The 22,086-nt window shown below is 41.1% G+C and overlaps 1 protein-coding gene across 1 annotated transcript in view; it reads left to right on the top strand.

The window, feature by feature from the left end:
- The window catches only part of LOC107381793 (CD151 antigen), a 36,046-nt gene that overhangs the window by 8,211 nt on the left and 5,749 nt on the right, over positions 1–22,086 (top strand). The window contains exons 2-3 of the mRNA XM_015953678.3: positions 7,601–7,685; positions 16,858–17,049. Of these exons, the coding sequence (XP_015809164.3) occupies positions 7,602–7,685; positions 16,858–17,049 (276 nt within the window). The 5' untranslated portion in view covers position 7,601. The remainder of the gene's footprint in view (positions 1–7,600; positions 7,686–16,857; positions 17,050–22,086) is intronic.

Genomic DNA, 22,086 nt, shown 5'->3' on the forward strand with positions numbered 1-22,086 from the left:
ACATTTGTATGAGTGCGAGCTGCAAAATCAAGCATAGTTAAAGGTGCAAGATGACGGTAAGATTTTTAATGTCTAATATCTCCATCTTGTTGAAAGGAAGGTTATAATGAAGCAGATCTCCTCAGCTGGGGACTTGTCAGTTTTTATCAATCAAACTCAATCAATTTAACTTTATTTATATAGCACTTTTCATGCAAAGCAAGCAACACAATGTGCTTAACAGATTAAAATGACCCATATAACCCACATTCCCTCCCTTTCCCAAACTTAAAACAATTATGACACCCCCCAATCCACAAACCATTCCCAGGCAGGCACACATACACACACACACACACACTCGTACACGTAAACACTAGGCTGAGCTTTATTCTTCTAAAAAGACCAAAGAGAGACAATGTCTCTACTATTAACAATCTGTCCTGCTTACATACTTCCTGCTCCAGAGCTGGGCGATACATAGATATTTTTAAAATATCGGTATAATTTTTAAACAAGATACAAGATGACTTTATATCTTTATATCAATATAACTGGTCAAACTACTATGCTATTGATTAGCCGCTATGCTAGCGACATATTGGGTGTGTCCAAATCCACAGGAAGGATGCTTATGAGTACGGGTCCTCGCCGGTCTAGCAAGGCCGGGTCCTTGAAGAACGCTAAAACCGGAAGTCAGCGGCTCTGAATTCGGACAGTCTAGCCTTCACCTCTACGGTGGCCCGTAGGTCCCGTCACAGCCGTGGCCATCAAATAGTACATACCATATGTACTGTTCTGCAGTATTGTTGTCATCCATCACTTTGGCCAGTGTGCCTATTTTGCTTTTACACCATCTGCTTCACTACCCCCAGTGTTTGTTTAGTATTTGTGTGATGCGATAGGCTAACAGGATTAATGCCAACACGAATGGATGTATGTCGCTACGTACCGGCTCAGAGTCAGATGCACTCCATTCAATAACTTGGTTTTTTAACTGACATGTAAACTTAGAAAAGGCTCTAATGCTAGATGGAAAATGGAAAACTTTATTATCCTCAATAGGCCAATTTGTCTTGCAGCCAGCAAGAACAGTCACATAGAGACTACATGCAGAGGCGGAGCTGGCCTAAATGGCGCCCTGTGTGAGACTCCCCGTGAGCCCCCCCCCCCCCCCCCCCCCCCCCACACACACACACACAAACACACACAAGAAAAAAAATTACACCTACAACTTTGTTTCAAATTGCGTGGAGTGTATTATATATAACAACGTTTGCTAACTGAATACAACATCCAGCTCCTGGCCACCTTCTCACCACTTGTCAAAGTTCTACTGAAATAGTGATGATGACAACACCTACCATCGCCTTCATTCCTGGGAAATATGAAAGTAGTTGGCACCTTGGTAGGTCCTCCTTGAACTAGCTCTGTGCGTATGCTGTCGGTAATTGGTGATGGCCACTTGGCTGGGTCTGAAGAAAGAGGCTCATCATCACCTTCAATGGGACCCATTGGTTGATCGTTCAGGCTTCTCTGTTGACAGAAAACAGAAGCGTAACTCAACACATTGCTATGTGGACCATTTCACATATTCTATTAAAATACAATATGTGACATTCAAATTTCTCTAATGTTTGCAGGACACACACACACACACACACACACACACACACACACACACACACACACACACACACACACACACACACACACACACACACTTGTGCAAAACGTACCTGACATATCTTGTTGGGGAGACCTGGCAGCTGGCTGTCCCTCATCAAGTTCACATATACTGGTAGGTCTCTCTATTGACAGAAAATGGAAGCATAACTCACCACATTGCTATATGGAACAGTTCCCATATTCTGTGAAAATACTATTTAAATGTCTATAGCTAAATGTTTGCTGGACACACACACGTGTGCAAAACCCACCTAAAGTATTTTCCTGGGGAGATGTGGTGCCAGCAGACTGTCCCTCCTCGAGTTCAAATACTGGCCTACTGGTATGAGCAGTGGAGGTAGATGGCTGTTCCTCAGTGGCAGCTGATGTCATCCCAAAATATCTGTGTAGGGCTCCTGATGTTGCATAAAACAAACCATACAATCTTCATGTCACGTCTGTTGCTTAAGCATTTTAATTAACATGTTACAATGAGCATTTACAGTTTTCAGCAGTGGTGGAAAGAATTCTGAAAATCTGTACTCAAGTACAAGTACTGTTACATTGCTAAAATATTACTCATTTACAAGTAAAATTACTGGTGTTAGAGAAATACTCAAGTAAAAGTACAAATTATTCATAAAAACCTCAGAATATTATTTATTTTTAACGGTTGATGTCACCATCACTTCTCCAGACTGGGGCTGCCTGGAAATTGTGTGTTTTCCTTTACCAAAAGTTAAAACACCAACAATCTATTAATCATTAATAATTGATAAAATACAAAAGAAGTGTTTTTCCCTAATTTTTTTTGTCATTTTAAGTTTTTATTTCCTTATTCAGCAAATGTCTCTGGCACACAAAGAACTAAATGACCAGAGGAGCCACAGCTATTGATTAAATATCCATGAATCCATTTTAACTGGTTAAATTCTTCAACTCTCCCACGCTGCTTCAAGGTCACTGTGAGTTAACATAGCCGCGGTGTGCTGTGCAGCACACAACGCAACACGATGACATCATCGACTTGTACAGTGCTGAAAGGCGAGACAGTCTCAACTTTCAGCTAAAAAAAGACCGCTCTAGCTATTATAGTTTTTATTTTATGGCAGTTTACAGTTTAAACCGGATCTTACTGGCAGGGCACCTCCAGCAGCCCGCTGCCGCTCCGTTTTTCGTGGGGTAAATAATACGTAGCTCATTTCCCGAGTCCAAAAAGAAAGGCGAATGGCGCCGGCGCGAGACCTGCCGCCCGCCGTCAATGTATTTCAGCAAAATTCTCAAAGCCTCATTTTAATTTGATAGCGTTTGGTTATCAGCCTTTCGGTTTTCCCACTCTTAGCTTTTCATAAAAGCTCATTTGACAAAGAAAAAGCTAGCGGTTGGAAGTAGTTCTAAATACATGCAACGTAAGAAGCTAGCAAAAGACATTTGAAGGGATCATCATAGCACCATGCAAAACGTTCAGATTAGAGAGGTTAGTTAATCAATAAGTTGGGGAACAGGCGGGAAAAATACCAACTAAATAATAAAGAGATGCATACCTGCATCTTTTCCTCGTTTCTCCTCCTCTTCTTTTTTTTCCAAAATTGGGCACCAGATGGCTTCGACCGCTTCTTCTCCATAATGTTTGTGAGGGGTGATATGTGAAACGGTACCTGTATCCCTCCATCATCACTCTCCGAGATCCCTCCGCCCCCCACCTGATGAAGGGCGCTATAGAGCGCACTACAGAGGCGTGGCAGACACAAGGGGGCGCAATAAAATCCCAATATAAACGCAAACAATGACTTTGTTGTGCTTTTATTACAGAAATATTATTATTATCGTCACTCATCACTATTATTATTATGAAGAACATGTGATTTCTATGTTTTGTTGATGTATCGGTTGATGGAAGAAAAAAAAATACTAAAAAAATTAAAAAAAAAAAAGAAATTAAATGCCGCCCCCTCCAGACTGCCGCCCTGTTCGGCCGCACATGTTGCACATATCAAGCTCCGTCACTGACTACATGACAACATCATAACCACAACATTCATCACACGACCAGGGTACAGACAACGGGCTCAACAGTCTTATATAAGGCCGATCAAATTGCATTGTTAATACTAACAGGAACAAATTAACTTTTATACCTTATCATGTTGCATTTAATCATGCTATATCTGAGAGCTGATGACAGCAATGTGTACTCACAGTACAGAGGGTGATAGCTTTAGCCTTCCTTGTAACTCTCGATCTGTACAGCTGAGAGAGTTCTACAAGATATCTTCCTGTAAGTTTCCTGCACATGTTGACAATGTTGTCAAGTCTGTGCTTATCTTTAAGGGTGAGAGACTCAAACCAGCAAATAAAGGACAATGTCAAAACCAACTCAGTAATGGTTGAAGTTTTAGCTCGATTATTGCCATAACTCAAGTTAAATGAGTGTTTGATAAGAGACATTCGGTGAAAATGTTGTTTACATCATTCAGACAGCATGTAGGTCCATCCATCCATCCGTCCGCCCACCCGCTTATCCGGAGTCGGGTCGCAGGGGCAGTAACCTAAGGCGAGAGGCCCAGACTTCCCTCTCCCCAGCCACTTGGGCCAGCTCCTCCGGGGGAATCCCAAGACGTTCCCTGGCCAGGTGAGAGCCATAGTCCCTCCACCGTGTCCTGTTTCTACCTTTAGGTCTCCTCCCGGTTGGACGTGGCCAAAAAACCTCACCAGAGCGGCATCCAGGAGGCATCCTGACCAGATGCCCGAGCCACCTCAACTGGCTCCTCTTGATGTGGAGGAGCAGCGGGTCTACTCTGATCCCCTCCCAAATGACAGAGCTTCTCACCCTATCTCTAAGGGAGAGCCCAGCCACTCTTCGGAGAAAACTCATTTCGGCCGCTTGTATCCGCAATCTCGTTCTTTCGTTCACTACCCAAAGCTCATGACCATAGGTGAGGGTAGGAATGTAGCTCGACCGGTAAATCGAGAGCTTTGCCTTCTGACTCAGCTCTCTCTTCACCATGACAGACCGGTACAACGTCCGCATCACTGCAGATGCAGCACCAATCCGCCTATCGATCTCACGCTCCAGTTTTCTCTCACCCGTGAACAAGACCCTGAGATACTTAAACTCCTCCACTTGGGGCAGGACCTGATCCCTGACCCAGAGAAGGCATTCTACCCTTTTCCGAATCAAGACCATGGTCTCAGATTTAGAGGAGCTGATTCTCATCCCAGCTGCTTCACACTTGGCTGCGAACCGCACCAGCGAAAGCTGAAGATCGCGTTCTGATGAAGCCAGCAGGACCACATCATCTGCAAAAAGCGGAGACCTGATCCTCAGGCCACCAAAATGGATGCCCTCCACACCTTGGCTGTGCCTAGAAATCCTGTCCGTAAAGGCAGCCTTGGCTGAGTCCAACTCTCACTGGGAATGAGCCCGACTTACTGCCGGCAATGCGGACCAAGCTCTGATACCGGTCATACAGGGACCTAACTGCCCATATCAGAGGGTCTGGTACCGCATACTCCCATAGTACCCCCGACAGGGCCCCCCGAGGTACGCGGTCAAATGCCTTCTCCAAATCCACAAAACACATGTAGAGTGGTTGTGCAAATTCCCACACACCCTGCAGGATAAGGGTATAGAGCTGGTCTAGTGTTCCATGGCCAGGACGAAAACTACATTGCTCCTCCTGAATCTGAGGTTCAACAATCTGACGGACCCTCCTCTCCAGAACCCCTGAATAGACCTTACCAGGAAGGCTCAGGAGTGTGATCCCCCGTAGTTGGAACACACCCTGCCGCCCCCCTTTTTAAATAAGGGGACCACCAACCCGGTCTGCCAGTCCAGTGGGAATACCCCCGATGTCCACGTGATATTGCAGAGCCGCATCAGCCAACACAGCCCCACAACATCCAGAGCCTTAAGGAACTCTGGGCGGATCTCATCCACCCCTGGAGCCTTGCCACAGAGGAGCTTTTTAACCACCTCAGTGACTTCAGCACCAGAGATTTAAGAGGCCAACCGATCCACAATGTCCTGAGGAGAGGTCAGCAGCACACCATCCCCACTATAGATAGTGTTGGTAGCGCACTGCCCCCCGCGTTCCGCTTGGACTGCCGGTACCTGTTAGCTGCCTCTGGAGTCCCACAGGCCAAAAAGACCTGATACGACTCTTTCTTCAGCTTGACAGCATCCCTAACCACCAGTGTCCACCAGCGGGTTCAGGGGTTGCCACCACGACAGGCACTGACAACCTGAGGCCTTCGACCACAGCTCTGGTCGGCCGCCTCAACAATGGAGGCACAGAGCAGGGTCCATTCAGACTCAATGTCCCCCGCCTCCCCCGGAACATTTTGGAAGTTCTGTCAGAAGTGGGAATTGAAGCTCCTTCTGACAGGAGACTCTGCCAAACGTTCCCAGCAGACCCTTGCTATACGTTTGAGCCCGCCTGGTCTGACCGGCATCCTCCCCCACCATCTGAGCCAACTTACCACCAGGTAGTGGTCAGTTGACAGCTCTGCCCCTCTCTTCACCTGATTGTTCAAGACATGCGGCCGCAGGCCAGATGAAACAACAACAAAGCCGATCATCGAGCTGCGGCCTAAGGTATCCTGGTGCCAAGAGCACATATGGACACCTTTATGTCTGAACATGTTGTTCATTATGGACAATCCATGACTGGCACAGAAGTCAAATAACAAAACCCCACTCGAATTCTGATCAGGGGGGCCGTTCCTCCCAATCACACCTCTCCAAGTCTCATTGTCGTTGCCCACGTGAGAGTTAAAGTCCCCCAGCAGAACGAGGGAGTCACCGGAAGGAGCACTTTCCAGCACCCCCTCCAAGGTCTCCAAAAAGGGTGGGTAGTCTGAACTGTACTTTGGTGCATAAGCAAAGACCACAGTCAGAACCCGTCCCCCCACACGTAGGCGGAGGGAGGCTACAGCTCCAAAACATCACTGCTCTCGAGAAGATCTGCATGGAGGAATGGGCTAAAATACCAGCTACTGTGTGTGCAAACCTGGTAAAGACCTAGAGTAATCGTTTGACCTCTGTTATTGCCAACAAAGGTTATGTTACAAAGTATTGAGTTGAATTTTTGTCATTGACCAAATACTTATTTTCCACCCTGATTTACAAATAAATTCTTTCAAAATCCTGCCATGTGAATTCATGGATTTTTTTCCCCACATTCTGTCTCTCACAGTTGAAGTGTACCTATGATGAAAATTACTGACCTCTGTCATCATTTTAAGTGGGAGAACTTGCACAATGGGTGGCTGACTAAATACTATTTTGCCCCACTGTATATAATTCATCATAAGAGGTCTTTGGGCTGCTCTTTGTCTGATCCCTCACCTAGGACCTGTTTGCCATGGGTGACCCTACAGAGGCAGAAAGCCTCAGACAACTTAGCTCCTAGGATCATTGAGACACTCTAACCCCTCCACCACGGAAAGGTGGCAGCCCAGGGACAGGCTGGCTCCTTACCATAAATGAGTGTTTGACGAGACATTTGGTGAAAATGTTGTTTACATCATTCAGACTGCATGTAGATACACACTATTAAGCTAAACTGACACACTGATAACAAATATATGTATATATTATAATTTTTAATTACATTATTCCCTGTGGATGAGCCACCACTAGTGACCGCAATGAAACTTTTTTTAATGATGTTAACTGTACTTTATTTATTTGTGGCTATCCTCTGTTGTTTGTTTGGTCTCTTCTTCCTGCTGTATTCCTGCTGGACATCAGATAAATCTGCCTCCTAAACGTCCTGTGGTCAGAAGACAACTGCAGTGGTATTAGATAGCAGTCCAGACAAAGCCCTCCTGGGGGCTTTTGTGCTTTACAGTTTACAAGAAGGAATTATATAAACTACATCTGTGCTTCTCTGTGTCAGTTCTATAGATCAAAGTTCTTAACAATAACTATTTCTACTCCCTCTTTCAGAATGGGGGTTAAGGAGGACAAAAAGAAAACATGTGGAACCATCTGCCTGAAATACCTCCTGTTTACTTTCAACTTTCTCTTCTGGGTAAGTTTGTATCTGGCTGCAAAAACATTATTCTCAGCATTCCCCATCCCTCAGCGGTAACTGCATCCCACTTTAAAAGGTCAGATTTCCTTCTTTCAGTGCATGTACTGATGTTTACCACCTCTTATCATCTTCAAGCTTGAAGAATAAAGCCAGATTGCCCATTTCAACAGAAGATGTGGAGATTGCATTTAGGCCCCAATTTCACTAAATCTTTCGGTGGCATAAATAATACGGCACTTTCTACTCATATCAGAATTTGCATGTGTGTAAAATTAAAATCAAACATTAGTGTTGGCGTGGGCAAAGGAAAGATGTTTCACTCAGTGTGAACTCACACTAACAGCTCAGCCCGTATGTGAAAATAGTCCGTCAGCCAAAGATCTTTCAAACGCTGGCAGCCAGCGTCATTTATTCTCTTTATTGCCAAATGCCAAACTGAATATTTTAGACTAGATCAAATTAATTTCTTTTCTTAGACTTTTTTAAAGTATTTGGTAGTTAGTGAATATATTTAGTGAAAGCTATGTAGGTAATTGTGGATAATTTAGTCTATTTGAAGATTTGACATGGATAAACCCTGTAGAGAAGAAGGCTGTTGTGGGGTCTTTGGGACTATGTTATGTTGAAACCACTGCAGTCTTCTGTGGAAAAAGAGCTGTGGTGGTTTCAGGAGATAGTTTGTCAGAGGAGTGGGGTGATAACAGGATTAGGAGTCTTACTCATTAATATTCATACTATGATTGGCTAAAGTAAAGCAACTCTTCTGCTGCCTCTATTTGTTCTTGTTTCTTCAGTAAATGCAACATTGATCATTTCCATGAATAATACAAGCCTGAACATGTTCGGCCATGTTGTGGAGTTGCTAATGCTAACAGTTAGCTTCAGCTAGCCAAGATATGCTCTGGTCTCTCCTGGCTGCACAATCAACACAGATTTCCGTGGTCTTAAACAAAGGAGGGAAAGAAGAATGACGCTAATGTTCTTTGTGACGTAAAAGTGGCTTGTGCTCTCTGATCTGATGGTGTTTACATCTATTTCCTTTCTGTGGCTAGTACAGGTAATAGGATTGAAGACAATGTTCATGTTTAGCGTACATATGTATGGAAGCATATTACTGTCATCTTAGATGTGTTCTTGCTGTGTCGTTTTTCTAATTCCATGCTGTAGTTCTTTTTTAAAACACAGAACAGTTTTGTTACCTGTTTTCCCGCTACGTTTCGTTTGCGGCTGCAAACTTCGTCAGGCGTCCACAAAACTGTTCTGTGTTTTAAAAAAGAACTACAGCATGATATTACTGTCAGTCTGGGGGCAAAAAAATTAAGGCTAATTATCTCGTATTAACGAGAAACTTTCTTGTTAAAACGTGAAACTTTGTTGTTACAACGTGATATAAATCTTGTTTTAATGTAATATGTTTCTCCTTTCAATGAGAGTTTCTTGAAAAAACGTGTTTCATAAATCGTAAAAGTGAGAAAGCTCTAAAGGGTGAAAAACCGACATCTGGATGCGAATCAAACTGATTCGCATCCAGAAGAAACAAATCATGATGAAGACAGAGAGAGCTTTAGCTTTATGTATTTTTAAGAAGTAGCAATACGTCAGAACATATTTCTCCACACTTTTGCCAGGTCATCCTCACTTTGAAAACAATGGAGGAAACGGCCTGAGCCCTCACGATTTCTTGTCAAAGCAAAATAGCGGTACTCCCGCTTTGTAGTTGGGTTGCAGCTTTCAAAGTAAAAGTTGACTTGCTGTTTGTGCATTTTTCACATGTAAAAACTTTTAAACTTTTCACATTCGCAAACAATATGCACAAAATATATTTCCGGCTATTACACTAACATGTTCTTTTTGTGTTGGTGTATTTATGCTATTTGCCTACAATTAAACACAACCTCTAGGTATGAAGAGCGTTTATTCTGTTGCCTTTGCAATGGGGTGTTCATGGCTCAGTCAGCAGAGAAGAGATCTCGTGAGCGTAATTTGCTGATTCAAGCCTCGTAGATTGGTGCTTTCACAGCAGTGGGCCTGCTGCTGCTGTACTTTCTAAAGGTTTAACATCAAGAACTGGAATAGCTGCCTTGTTCATTCTGAGTATAACTCCAAAACGTATAACCGCCATTTTACTATTATAATCTTTCTCATTATTGCGAGCTATTAAACACGTTATTTCGAAAAACTTTCTCATTTAAACTAGATTTATATAATGTTGTAACGACTAGGGCTGCAACAACGAATCGATAAATTCGATGAAAATCGATTACTAAAAGCGTTGGCAACGAATTGCGTCATCGATTCGTTGTGTTGCGCAACTCTTCCAAAAGCCCCCTCCCCTCCCGCCCGCCGTTGCGCGCAGACCGGTGGAGAGCCGGCAGGTGTTTGTAAGAGGAACATGGCAGAAGCAGCAAGACCCCAAAAAAGTAAAAACTTCTAAAGTTTGGGAGCATTTTCAGTTAAATCAGACGAAGACATGCAACGTTTGTAGGTCAGACTTAGCATGGCACGGGGATACTACGGTGATGATGCAGCGTCTTAAACACAAGCATGTCGGAATCATCAGCGAGGAAGGAGAGAGCTCTGTGTCCGGGTAAGTTAAAAACTTTTCAAGTGATTCACCCAAGCCCCGGATTATTACACAGGCTAGACATGCCCTAAGCTCGTTAAAAAAAGTCTATAAAATTGTAAGCGCAACGCTATTAGATAGGTGGGGGGGGGGGGGGGGGGGGGGGGGAGTGTCGCGCCGCTGTGAACCGGTTCCGCTGTCACATTCCCGCAGAAACTGGTTGATCACACCGGGGCCAGACTACTAACATGTGGCTTTACAACCACAACGTCCTCAGAAGCGAAAACGCTTTTAAAAGGGAGAGTCCTAACTGTTGCTGCAGGCGTGTTGTGTGAGTGCAGTTATATACTGGTTAATATATTTTTGGGTTCAGTTGCTTTCATGTGGCCTAATGTGAGTCTATTTGGGATCATTGGAATGATCAGCAGCATTTCTTGATGTGACTTTATGGCAGTTGCCCAGGGCATCATCGCAAGGAGGATGGCATTCATTTTAGGGCTGAAACGATTCCTCGAGTACCTCGAATAATTCGAGTACAAAAAATCCTCGAGTCAAATTCTCTGCCTCGAGGATTCGTTTAATTCATATTTAATTAATTCGTGGCTTTGCAGTCGCCCGTGGTCATGTTTCACCCGGACTGAAATAAGTGACGCACATGCCCACTGGACTGCACACGCGAGTAGCGAATGTAACTTAACTTTCTCTTAAGCCATGGCGGACAACGTGGACCCCGGTGGAGTGCGAAAAAGACAGAAAATGTCAAGATGTGGGACCATTTTTCACGTCGTTAGGCGGAAAACGTACTCCAGTGTAAATACTGTAAAATGGATTTAGCCTAGCACAACACCACATCCTCCATGCTGCTGCAGCGCCTGTAAATGTCACTTCTGCAAGCGGACTCGGAGCCTCTACAAGATAATGCATTTTAGCCTGTATTTCCATATATTCTGCGGACACTGTGCAACTTTTTCGTTTGTAGCACTTAGTTTCAGCTCACACCGTACGTCTGGTAGCAACACGTCGGACTTAAAATGTGCTAAAAAATAGCATTTTTACACAAAACGTCGGACTTTTTATTGTGTTATTGATGTTTGTTGTCCCTCGGGATTGCTGCAGGAGGACATGGGTATTTATGAGAGGAAAACGAAAGAAAGTAAATAAATGTTTTGTGATCAGTATAATTTGACAAAACCACAGCAAACATGCTTTCTCGACAATCCTTGTTATTGTGTGAGTAAAAACGTGTTGAAATTAAAACGGACGTGTGTTAATAGGGAAACAGCCGGCGAGCTGTTTGCGCATGCACCGTGAGCGGTTCTGGTTCTGTTTGGGCCGCAGCCGCTCGCAGCGCTACTTCCAACAGTTATCCTCCTAGTTTCTGTCTGGCTTGCAGGCTAGCAGATTCTCGCACGAGGGGAAAATCGGCTCAGGTTGTTTACTTATTTTTTGCACAGCCATTTGTTTACTGTGAAGTAAAGTTGAAGTGCTGAAGTTTTGAAAACTAATTTTGAATAAAACTTGAAGAGTAACTGGCAATTGCTTGCTCATTTTAACAGGTCTTTCATAATTATAACATGCTATTTGATATAATGGTTTACAAATACAAAAGGATAATTTATTAGAGTACTCGATTAATCGAAAAAAATATTCGATAGAGTACTCGATTACAAAAATATTCGATAGCTGCAGCCCTAATTCATTTACTTTTGTTTTATTTGGTATTTTTCAGTCATTTTTGGAAATGGTGATTAATTTTGATTAATTCACAGCCTATGTTTAATTACATTTAAAAATTAGTTGTTTGACATCCCCAATTATAATAAATGTCTACAGATGAGATCAAACAAAACAGATGAGAATTGCCCTTAAAGAGCAAGTCACCCCCAAATAAACTTTTTTTTGCTGATAAACTAAATAAACGAGTGTCTAATCGTGCTGCAGACACGTGTCGTCAATAATTTGGCACTTCAGTGCATCTTAGTTAAAATTGAAATATTCTGCCTAAAACTGGCAGTGTTGTGCCGTTGTCAGGTAAAAACTCTGCACTGTATTTTAATTTAATTCTGCCACCGCTATTGGCTAAGAAGTATGCTATGATGTAAACTGGTACATTATGATGTCACAATGCTGTCGTGAGCCTGAGTGTGTGTGTATTTGTTAGCGGCTCCGCCCTCTCGGTCTGCCAGGCAACAGCATGTGTTGCATTTTTCAAACATGAAGCGGGAGTGGAGTTAGACTCTGGTAGGGGTTGACTTGCTCTTTAAGCTGTTTAACTTGGACCAAGCATTTTAGGTCACAGATAGGTGTAGCTTAGGGTCTCTGTCTATACACCTTATAAGACAATTTAGGTGATGGCATGTTGTTTTTCTGCTATTGAACTGTTTTCTAATAATGTTGTGTTTAATAAACTGAAGGAAGGAGAAAAATAACGTTTCCCTAGCAGTTTTTAAAAATGTCCCTATGTAATCCGATTAATCGATTAATCGTGTCGAGACCCCATCCGATTAATCGATTATCCAAATAATCGTTTGTTGCAGCCCTAGTAACGACAAAGTTTCACATTTTAATGAGAAAGTTTCTTATTAAAATGAGAAACTTTCTCATTATTACAAGATAGTGATCCTTTATTTTTTTACCCAGACTGACAGTAATACTTCCATAAATATGCAACTCAGAGTTGACCAAACATATTTAAAAAATGACAAGTATTATGTGGTTTCTCAGTGAATGAGACCTTGATAGCAACCAATGTTTGTGTGAACTTAACTTTCTGTGACCAAACTTCTTCCACTTTTCACTGTTTCTGCTCCCTGGAGACGAGATCTAAATACATTCTCTGGAAGAGTTGAGGACCAGTCACATTCTGGTTTCATTGCACAAAAATACGCACTACCTTTGAGTTGTAAATGAATTCCTTCATTTACTCAAGAAGAGAGATTACAAAACCTGTTAGAAATACGACTGCATCAAGAGGGCAGGCCTTACAGGAACTAGATGTCATCATCCCGTGACCAATACAGAGTAGCTGGATGATATAGAAAAACAGCTTATTGATAAAAAAAATCAAGTTGATCGATATCAATAATTATTGAAAACTATATGAAAAATGCCGAAAATATATTTTAAGTGCAGCCGTGGCCATCTTAGGCCATTACTTTATGATAAAAGAAGTTGGTTGCATTACCAGGCTTGTTTTTTATCGATCCTCTGTTGCAAAACACCTTATGATTTTTATCACATTTGTAGGAATGAAAATATTGCTACACTGCTGAAGTACTGTAACCTTTTTTCGGGACTATTTCTTCCACCTCTCCTGGCTGCAACATCTTGTTTAAGTCACATTGCTGTCTGTTTAGGTTTGAGAGGGGAGGGCTTAGTGACTGAGCGTGCTTGGGTCTGTGTTTTTGATTGGTTGGGTGGAAGTAATGACTCTAGAATGAAGCTATCCAATAGACTATAATGGAAAAAAGAAACTTTTATTGATGTTTTTATTGATACATTTATTTCCTATTGAACCACATGTCTATTGATCGATATATATTGTTATTGAATTATTGTCCAGTCCTAGTACAGAGTAAACTACTATTGAATATTTTGTTTATGTTTATTTATTTATTTGGCAGACGCTTTTATCCAAAGCGACTTACAATTTATAACCTATAGGGCATGTTGTGATCTGTGGGGGAAACCGGAGTACCCGGAGGAAACCAACGCATGCATGGGGAGAACACGCAACTCCACGCAGAAAGGCCACAGCCGAGTTTCGAACCTGCAGCCTTCGTGCTGCGAGGCAACAGTGCTAACAACTGTGCCACCGTGCAGCCCAGTCCATTTTGTAAAGCAATCAAACAGAGGACCTATATAAAATGTACTTAATAAACCAGGTCATATCACTTATATTGGATCATTGTGATTAGGGCTGCAACAAACGATTATTTGGATAATCGATTAATCGGATGGGGTCTCGACACGATTAATCGATTAATCGGATTACATAGGGACATTTTTAAAAACTGCTAGGGAAATGTTATTTTTCTCCTTCCTTCACTTTATTAAACACAACATTATTAGAAAACAGTTCAATAGCAGAAAAACAACATGCCATCACCTAAATTGTCTTATAAGGTGTATAGACAGACACCCTAAGCTACACCTATCTGTGACCTAAAATGCTTGGTCCAATTAAACAGCTTAAAGAGCAAGTCAACCCCTACCAGAGTCTAACTCTACTCGCGCTTCATGTTTGAAAAATGCAACACATGCTGTTGCCTGGCAGACCGAGAGGGTGGAGCCGCTAACAAATACACACAGACTCAGGCTCACGACAGCATTGTGACATCATAATGTACCAGTTTACATCATAGCATACTTCTTAGCCAATAGCGGTGGCAGATTTAAATTAAAATACAGTGCAGAGTTTTTACCTGACAACGGCACAACACTGCCAGTTTTAGGCAGAATATTTAAATTTGAACTAAGATGCACTGAAGTGCCAAATTATTGACGACACGTGTCTGCAGCACGATTAGACACTCGTTTATTTAGTTTATCAGCAAAAAAAAGTTTATTTGGGGGTGACTTGCTCTTTAAGGGCAATTCTCATCTGTTTTGTTTGATCTCATCTGTAGACATTTATTATAATTGGGGATGTCAAACAACTAATTTTTAAATGTAATTAAACATAGGCTGTGAATTAATCAAAATTGATCACTATTTCCACAAATGACTGAAAAATACCAAATAAAACAAAAGTAAATGAATGCCATCCTCCTTGCGATGACGCCCTGGGCAACTGCCATAAAGTCACATCAAGAAATGCTGCTGATCATTCCAATGATCCCAAATAGACTCACATTAGGCCACATGAAAGCAACTGAACCCAAAAATATATTAACCAGTATATAACTGCACTCTCACACAACACGCCTGCAGCAACAGTTAGGACTCCTCCCTCCCTTTTAAAAGCGTTTTCGCTTCTGAGGACATTGTGGTTGTAAAGCCACATGCTAGTAGTCTGGCCCCGGTGTGATCAACCAGTTTCTGCGGGAATGTGACGGCGGAACCGGTTCGCAGCGGCGCGAGTCCACCCCCCACCCCCACCCCCCCTGCCTATCTAATAGCGTCACGCTTACAATTTTATAGACTTTTTTTAACGAGCTTAGGGCATGTCTAGCCTGTGTAATAATCCGGGGCTTGGGTAAATCACTTTTGAAAAGTTTTTAACTTACCCGGATGCAGAGCTCTCTCCTTCCTCGCTGATGATTCTGACATGCTTGCGTTTAAGACGCTGCATCATCACCGTAGTATCCCCGTGCCATGCTAAGTCTGACCTACAAACGTTGCATGTCTTCGCCTGATTTAACTGAAAATGCTCCCAAACTTTAGAAGTTTTTACTTTTTTTGGGGTCTCGCTGCTTCTGCCATGTTCCTCTTTTACAAACACCTGCCAGCTCTCCACCGGTCTGCGCGCAACGGCGGGCGGGAGGGGAGGGGGCTTTTGGAAGAGTTGTGCAACACAACGAATCGATGACGCAATTCGTTGCCAACGCTTTTAGTAATCGATTTTCATCGAATTTATCGATTCGTTGTTGCAGCCCTAATTGTGATGTTTAAATTTAGTTTTACAGCTTTTCAACCAGACACACCACCAGGTGTCGCCAGAGCCTTCAAAAATTTCTCTTCTGTTCTTATTTTGGACACAATTCATCAATAATTGTGATTCACTCACGTTAAGAGTAGAAAAGCAGTATCCTCCATGACTGATCTCATTTATATTTTATTGATTTAATCTATTTTCATGGCTTTTTACATTTTTATCCAACAAGGCACATAAAACAGAACAATCTCTAGAATTAATTGTTCTAAGTTACAAATTTAGGACCCCCTACAATTATTTTAGAACCTCTCTGTAAGAGCTCCAGCGTGAAGGCCTCAAACATTTAGTTAATAAGACGTTTACCCATACGTTTACCAAGTGTTTTTCTGTATTAAGTGTAAATAACTGCTTCACTATTATTCATAAACTGCTTTTCCTAACAAGGCTGCAAAGTACAAAATAATAAATATCTTTAGTCTGTTGGTTGTTCATCTTTGATTTTCTGCTCATTTTCAGATGTTTCAAAGAAGAAAGTTGTAAACCTCATTTTGAAGATGGAAAGAATAGTTTTTATTCATGATATAAGACCCACCTCAGTTTTTCTCTGTTGTACAGTCTTAATCGATGTCTGACACCCGTAAGCTTGTTTTATGACTAAATCTCTTCTGATTACGTACACACGCTAACTGTCTGACTGACAAATTTCTGTTTTAGTTTTAACATGATCTAACAGATTTATCATAATGATTTAATTATCTTTTCTCTTCAACCACAGCCGGAATATGCCGAACTGAACTGCTGGGTTTTAATTTAGCTTAAAATAATCTGTTTTCTTTCTATAAATATTTCATGAATGCTTTGGAAGTTCCTCATTACTATTGAGATTGAAAATAATGTTTATTTCCTTTTTTTTATACGGAGTTTCATTTGGGACAGTGAAGTCTGAATTTACTTGTGTTGCTCTCCAGCGTTCAGCCTGAATTGGTCCTCATCACGAATTATTCTCCCAGGTGGCAGGTGGAGTGGTGATGGCAGTGGGTGTTTGGACCTTAATGGAGAAGAGTGACTACATCAGCCTTCTCCCCTCAAATATCTACGCTGCCTCTGCCTACATACTGGTCATAGCTGGAGTCATCGTCATGGTAACAGGCGTGCTGGGCTGCTGTGCCACTTTCAAGGAGCAGAGGAAGCTACTGCTAGTGGTAAGAGATCACATTAAGGTAGAAAAGTAACAGAAGCTGCACACTGCTGATAACTAAAATCTGTTGCTTTTTGTAGCGTAAACAAAATTAGGAGTTTATGCCATTCTTCTAAATAATAGCTTTAACACACAGGTAATCTGCCTCAACATATACCCGTTTTAGATTGTATTTGGGTTAAATATACCAACTTTGATTCTAGGAAATGTAATTTTTGAAAATATCATAGCATCCTTGTGGTGTTGAAAAATATTATAAGTTGATAAATTGATTTAAGGAAAGTTAAGACCCATAAAATGTATTAAAGTCTTAAATAGGGCTGCACGATATTAGGAAAACCTGCGATATGCGATAACGGTGATTAATATTGCGATGACGATATTACTTGCGATAATTAAAAACTTAACTCTGGAACAAAAATAATCAGAAACAAAGAAATAAAAAAAATGACAAAAAAATCATAAAAATGAGAAAAGCAAAAGATGTGAGGAACGGGAGAAAGATAATGAACAAGAAAAGGCAATCAGGGGATCCCGGGAAAAGCAGAATCAGCAGAAAGAGCGGAACTAAGCTAACTCGTGTTTGCTAACCATCAAAATTAAGTGCTGTTCACCTCGGGGATGGGCATCTAACCTATGAGAACCCACCCAATTGGCCAAATTGTCCAGAGCCGAGCCCGACTCCACAGCTGACAGCTGCATGTTCAGGTTATTTTCCTTGTTTTATGTTTCCACACACAGCGCTGCTAGAGCCGACAATAACGGCACCGTAGGTGAGCCCGGGACAGAGAGAACGTAGTCGAGTAAGGGAGAGAGAGACTCCTCCCACATCGGAGCACGTTCAGGCTGATTTCTAAAGCTTGGTTTATGCTTCATCAGCCCGAGTGCGGAGTCGCACAGTTGACTTGAAAGCTCAACTTCTCTTTTCAAAATGGTTTGAATGTTTCTGATGGCACACGTTAATTCAAACAAGCTAACGTGTCAGAGTGTCTCTTTCAGTGTGTGCCTCTCTCTCACAGAGCTGACGTTTTAGTGAGGAAAAACTGTCAGACGGCTTCGAAAAACGTGCCTCCAGCCTGCCTTGGTAATGCAGGGAAAACTGTGCATTTTTTGTTATTTAATACATTTAAAAGCTATTTCTACCTACAGAGTTCCTCCATGCATTTTTGGAGTAGAACAAGTTTTTATAAAGCTCCTCTCTAGATTAAAATCACAAGCACAAGTTGCTTTACAAACACAAAAAAAAGATAATAATGGGAGAAAATATTAATAGCTTTAACTGTTTTATTGTATGATTAGATAGTAAATATTTATGTGAATGATTTGTTGTACTAGATTAGAATCTAGACCATCTGTGGATTGGCAGGCTAATGTTGGACCTTCGTTTGAAGAAAATAGTGAACTGAACCAAAATCGCAATTTCTGCTAGAAAAATAGTAATTCAGTCTTTTTCTAAAATCTTTCAGCCCGAATTCAGTATTTAAAAAAACATGACTGTTTAATAGCTGATTAGTTCATTGTGAAAAAGTCTTCATTTTATTTGAGAAGGCCTTTAAAAGTCTCAAAGGTAATACATTTCATTTTGAGATCCCTGCATATATCCCAAGTAAACAAAAACAAGTTACAGCAATTTAAATGCTATGATTTTTACTTCTTTAATATCTTCAAAAAGCTGCTTCCTTAAATGTTCAACTAAAGAGAACTACCTCATGGATGTCAGTGAGAACCTTAAATGAGTAATAGGTAAGAATTATAAAGCTAAATAAATAGTCAGACTCTACTTGGCCAGCACAGTACACATGTTCAAACGCATATGTTAGATGTGTGGACTTAAATCTTTCTGGACACAAATACTAAATGTAAGCTGGCATGGAATTAAAATGAACCAAAATAAAATTAAAAATCAGCTATTTTAATATTTATGAAGTGAATATTAATTAATTAGACACTGTTTACAGATGCAAAAACCGGAACTACTGTATAAAATACTGTAGTCCATATATATATGTGGATATAGATGTGTGTGTGTGTGTGTGTTAATGAAAACTGGTCTGTATTTGTTTTAAATTCCATTGCTCACAAGGTGCACCACCTTTTTACTTTGCTTTGTTTCTTTTTTTAAATGCTCGATGTGTCCTGAAGGTTTGAGATAAGAATAATGAATCACAGTGAAAGAATGCACTTGTCTGCAAGGAGAGATGTTATCAGGATCGTTAATAGAGGGTGAACATAAGGGTGAGATGGAGGAGTGAGCAGTAGGATAATTGTTTTTTTCAGTGTGGAGTTCTCACTTGTTACATGCTGAGAAAACAGCGTTGGCATCACTGTCCTGTTAACCTAAAGGTCACAAGTTCTAACAACTAAAAAGCTGATCCTTACACTAAATCCCTGTTGGATCTTGCTGCTGCAAGGCCTAAATAAACCAGCTGCACTTGTTTTTTTAATAAAGGAAATGACGTTTAGAGAGGATTTTGGAGATGTTTGTTCTAAAAAAAGGTCAAAAGTACAGAGATATAAAGAGCAAATGGTCTGGTGGGACACACACACACACACGCACGCACGCACGCACACACACACACACACACACACAGTGTCATTGTTTTGTAGGAGGAAACAAGCAGAGCTGAGTAATAACTCGGGCTGTGGAGGGAGAAGCCTTTTTCTTCCAGAAGACGAAGCTAAATGGAAAGTGTAGGTCCACCTGTGGAGAAGCTGACTTCATGCAGTTGGACTGTAAACAGTGGAAGTCACACTCTCTGGCTGTTTTAAGCTCTATGTCTTTATTATATCTGTTTGTTTTCTTTTTATGCTTCTCTAAAATGGCGACTTTGTTAATAATGTAATGAATGTGCGTTTAATAGGATAAAAAAAGTTCATCCTTCAGGATGTGATAAGGTGACTAAACTGATTGATTGATTCTTAATAAAAATGTAGATCAATCTAATTTTTGTTCTTTTGTTACACAAAATCCTTTATTTCCCTGTTTCTCCATCTATTTGTTTTTGTTTCTCAACGGTTGTGTTGTCTCTTTATTATCCTTAAGCATTTGTTGCTTTTCTTTCCCTTTATTGATATTCTGTTTTATCTCTGATGGCCGACTAGCAGAGCAGCAAACGGAAGCAAAGGTAAAAGAGGTTGGTGCGTTATAGTTTTATTTGGTCAGGACCGCTCAGCAGGAGGCCCACCTGTTCAGAAACCTGATGAGGCCTTCACCTCATGACTTAGTTATGGTCACCGCTCATGAGCCCCTGAGTCATAGAGGCTGTCAGGGCAGCCTTTAGCCTTTATCAAGGGTGAGATGAGATGTTGTGGGAACAGAATTTAGCATGGTCAAGAATATTAAAGCATTTGAATAAATACGGTCCACACACACATGCATTGTGTTGTTTATTGCATAGTGTTCATGAACACTTTGAAATCAGCAAACTCTTTCTGTTTGTGTGTCTGTTTTTATGCACAGCTAAGAGAGGAGATTAAAGCCACAAATCACTGAAAAGGAATGAACTTGTCAGAGGAGAGGGAGGATTGCAGTAGATGGCTAAAGATTGAGTATGTGTGTGTGCGTGTGTGTGTGTACCACTCTGACTTAATGTTTCATGTCAAAAGAAGCTAATTTGTGGAGTGACATTCTGTCTGAATATGGCATCATTAGCCCCTTAAAGTCATTTTCAACCAAGATCTTTTATTTATGAATTTCTGATTTCATGAAACTGCAGCTGCCATCTCCCATTTGTTTCTCGCAGCGAATCGTAATGGAAACCATGGCGGCATGGATGTTTCCTTATTCTGTTGACATGTTTGCAGAAGAAAAAATTCAAGAGCTCACAAAGATTCTCAGCATTTTAGGGCTGAACCAAAGTTTTTTTGCACCTTTTGAGAGAGTTTAATTTGAGGCTTAACATTAAAGCAGGCAGTTATTTCATTCTGGAAATTGTTCTTTTATTCATTGAGCTACTGATGAAATTTTTACTTTTTAAAAGGGGTGTACTCATTTATGCTGAGCACTATATAAACTGATCATCTTTTGAGGCTGTGTTGTTCTGCAGTGCAAAGGCAAATTTAAGCTTTCAATTTACTGAACTGGAAAAACAGCCAAACTTTGGCCTATAAGAATAAAAGTTTGGAGAAAAATCGGACACAAGAAGTGGAAAATACATATTTTTTCTTCTCATCTGAGCGACTCTCATTCACACAGCTCACATAGACATCAGACTGTGAAGTCTAGCACCAATGCAGAGCTCTGAAAAAGGTTTAATGCAGTACATAGAAAGCTTTTAGCAGTAACTCTGTCAGGAGCTACTGTGCTGTAGTGCATTTTGGGAGAAAAATGGCAGCTCAGATGAAAAGTGAGTGCAATGGGCCTGCCATCATGAGGGGCTCTCTTGAGTCTCAGCTGTTTGATTTTCAGCAGCTTCTGACTCCCGTCATACTGTGTACATCACTCCTAATGTGGAACCGGCTTACAGAGGCCGTGGAGGACACTTGAGCCAGAGTTTGATAGGTTTCAGTGTCAACTGCAACATTTCTCAGATTTAATGCTAATGTTCATTTAACTAGACTTGAAACTATAAATTGAGAAAAAGTGAGAAGTGATTTAGTGCAATACATTTGTAAAATATTAAAGCACGTGAATTAAAAACAAAGAAACTGATTTTGTCTGTGTATTTGTGCAAAATACTACTAAATTCAGAAAATGGTATGATTTATGTTAACTAATCAGATCTATGTTTCTGTTTAATGAATTCAGGCATTTTATTTATAGGCACCTTTCATTAAAAACAATAAAATACCAGCAGCTCTCTGTGTTGCTGATCTTCTCTTCAGCTGATTATTTTAGCTTCTTTTATGAGTAAATTTAAACATTTACTCCCTAATAGATCTTCAGGCTCAGCATCAACATCCAACCCGCTCAGTATTCCGTCTGAGAGCTGCTCAGAGATCTAATCAGCCCCAAGCCATCAAAATCACAGAGCAAGCCCATCTCACATGGTCCTTTTTTCTCTGTGACAGCTGCAAACAACAAGGAGTTTAGGCCAAGGTC

This window comes from Nothobranchius furzeri, chromosome 9 (genome assembly GCF_043380555.1).
Source record: "Nothobranchius furzeri strain GRZ-AD chromosome 9, NfurGRZ-RIMD1, whole genome shotgun sequence".
Lineage (NCBI taxonomy): Eukaryota > Metazoa > Chordata > Actinopteri > Cyprinodontiformes > Nothobranchiidae > Nothobranchius > Nothobranchius furzeri.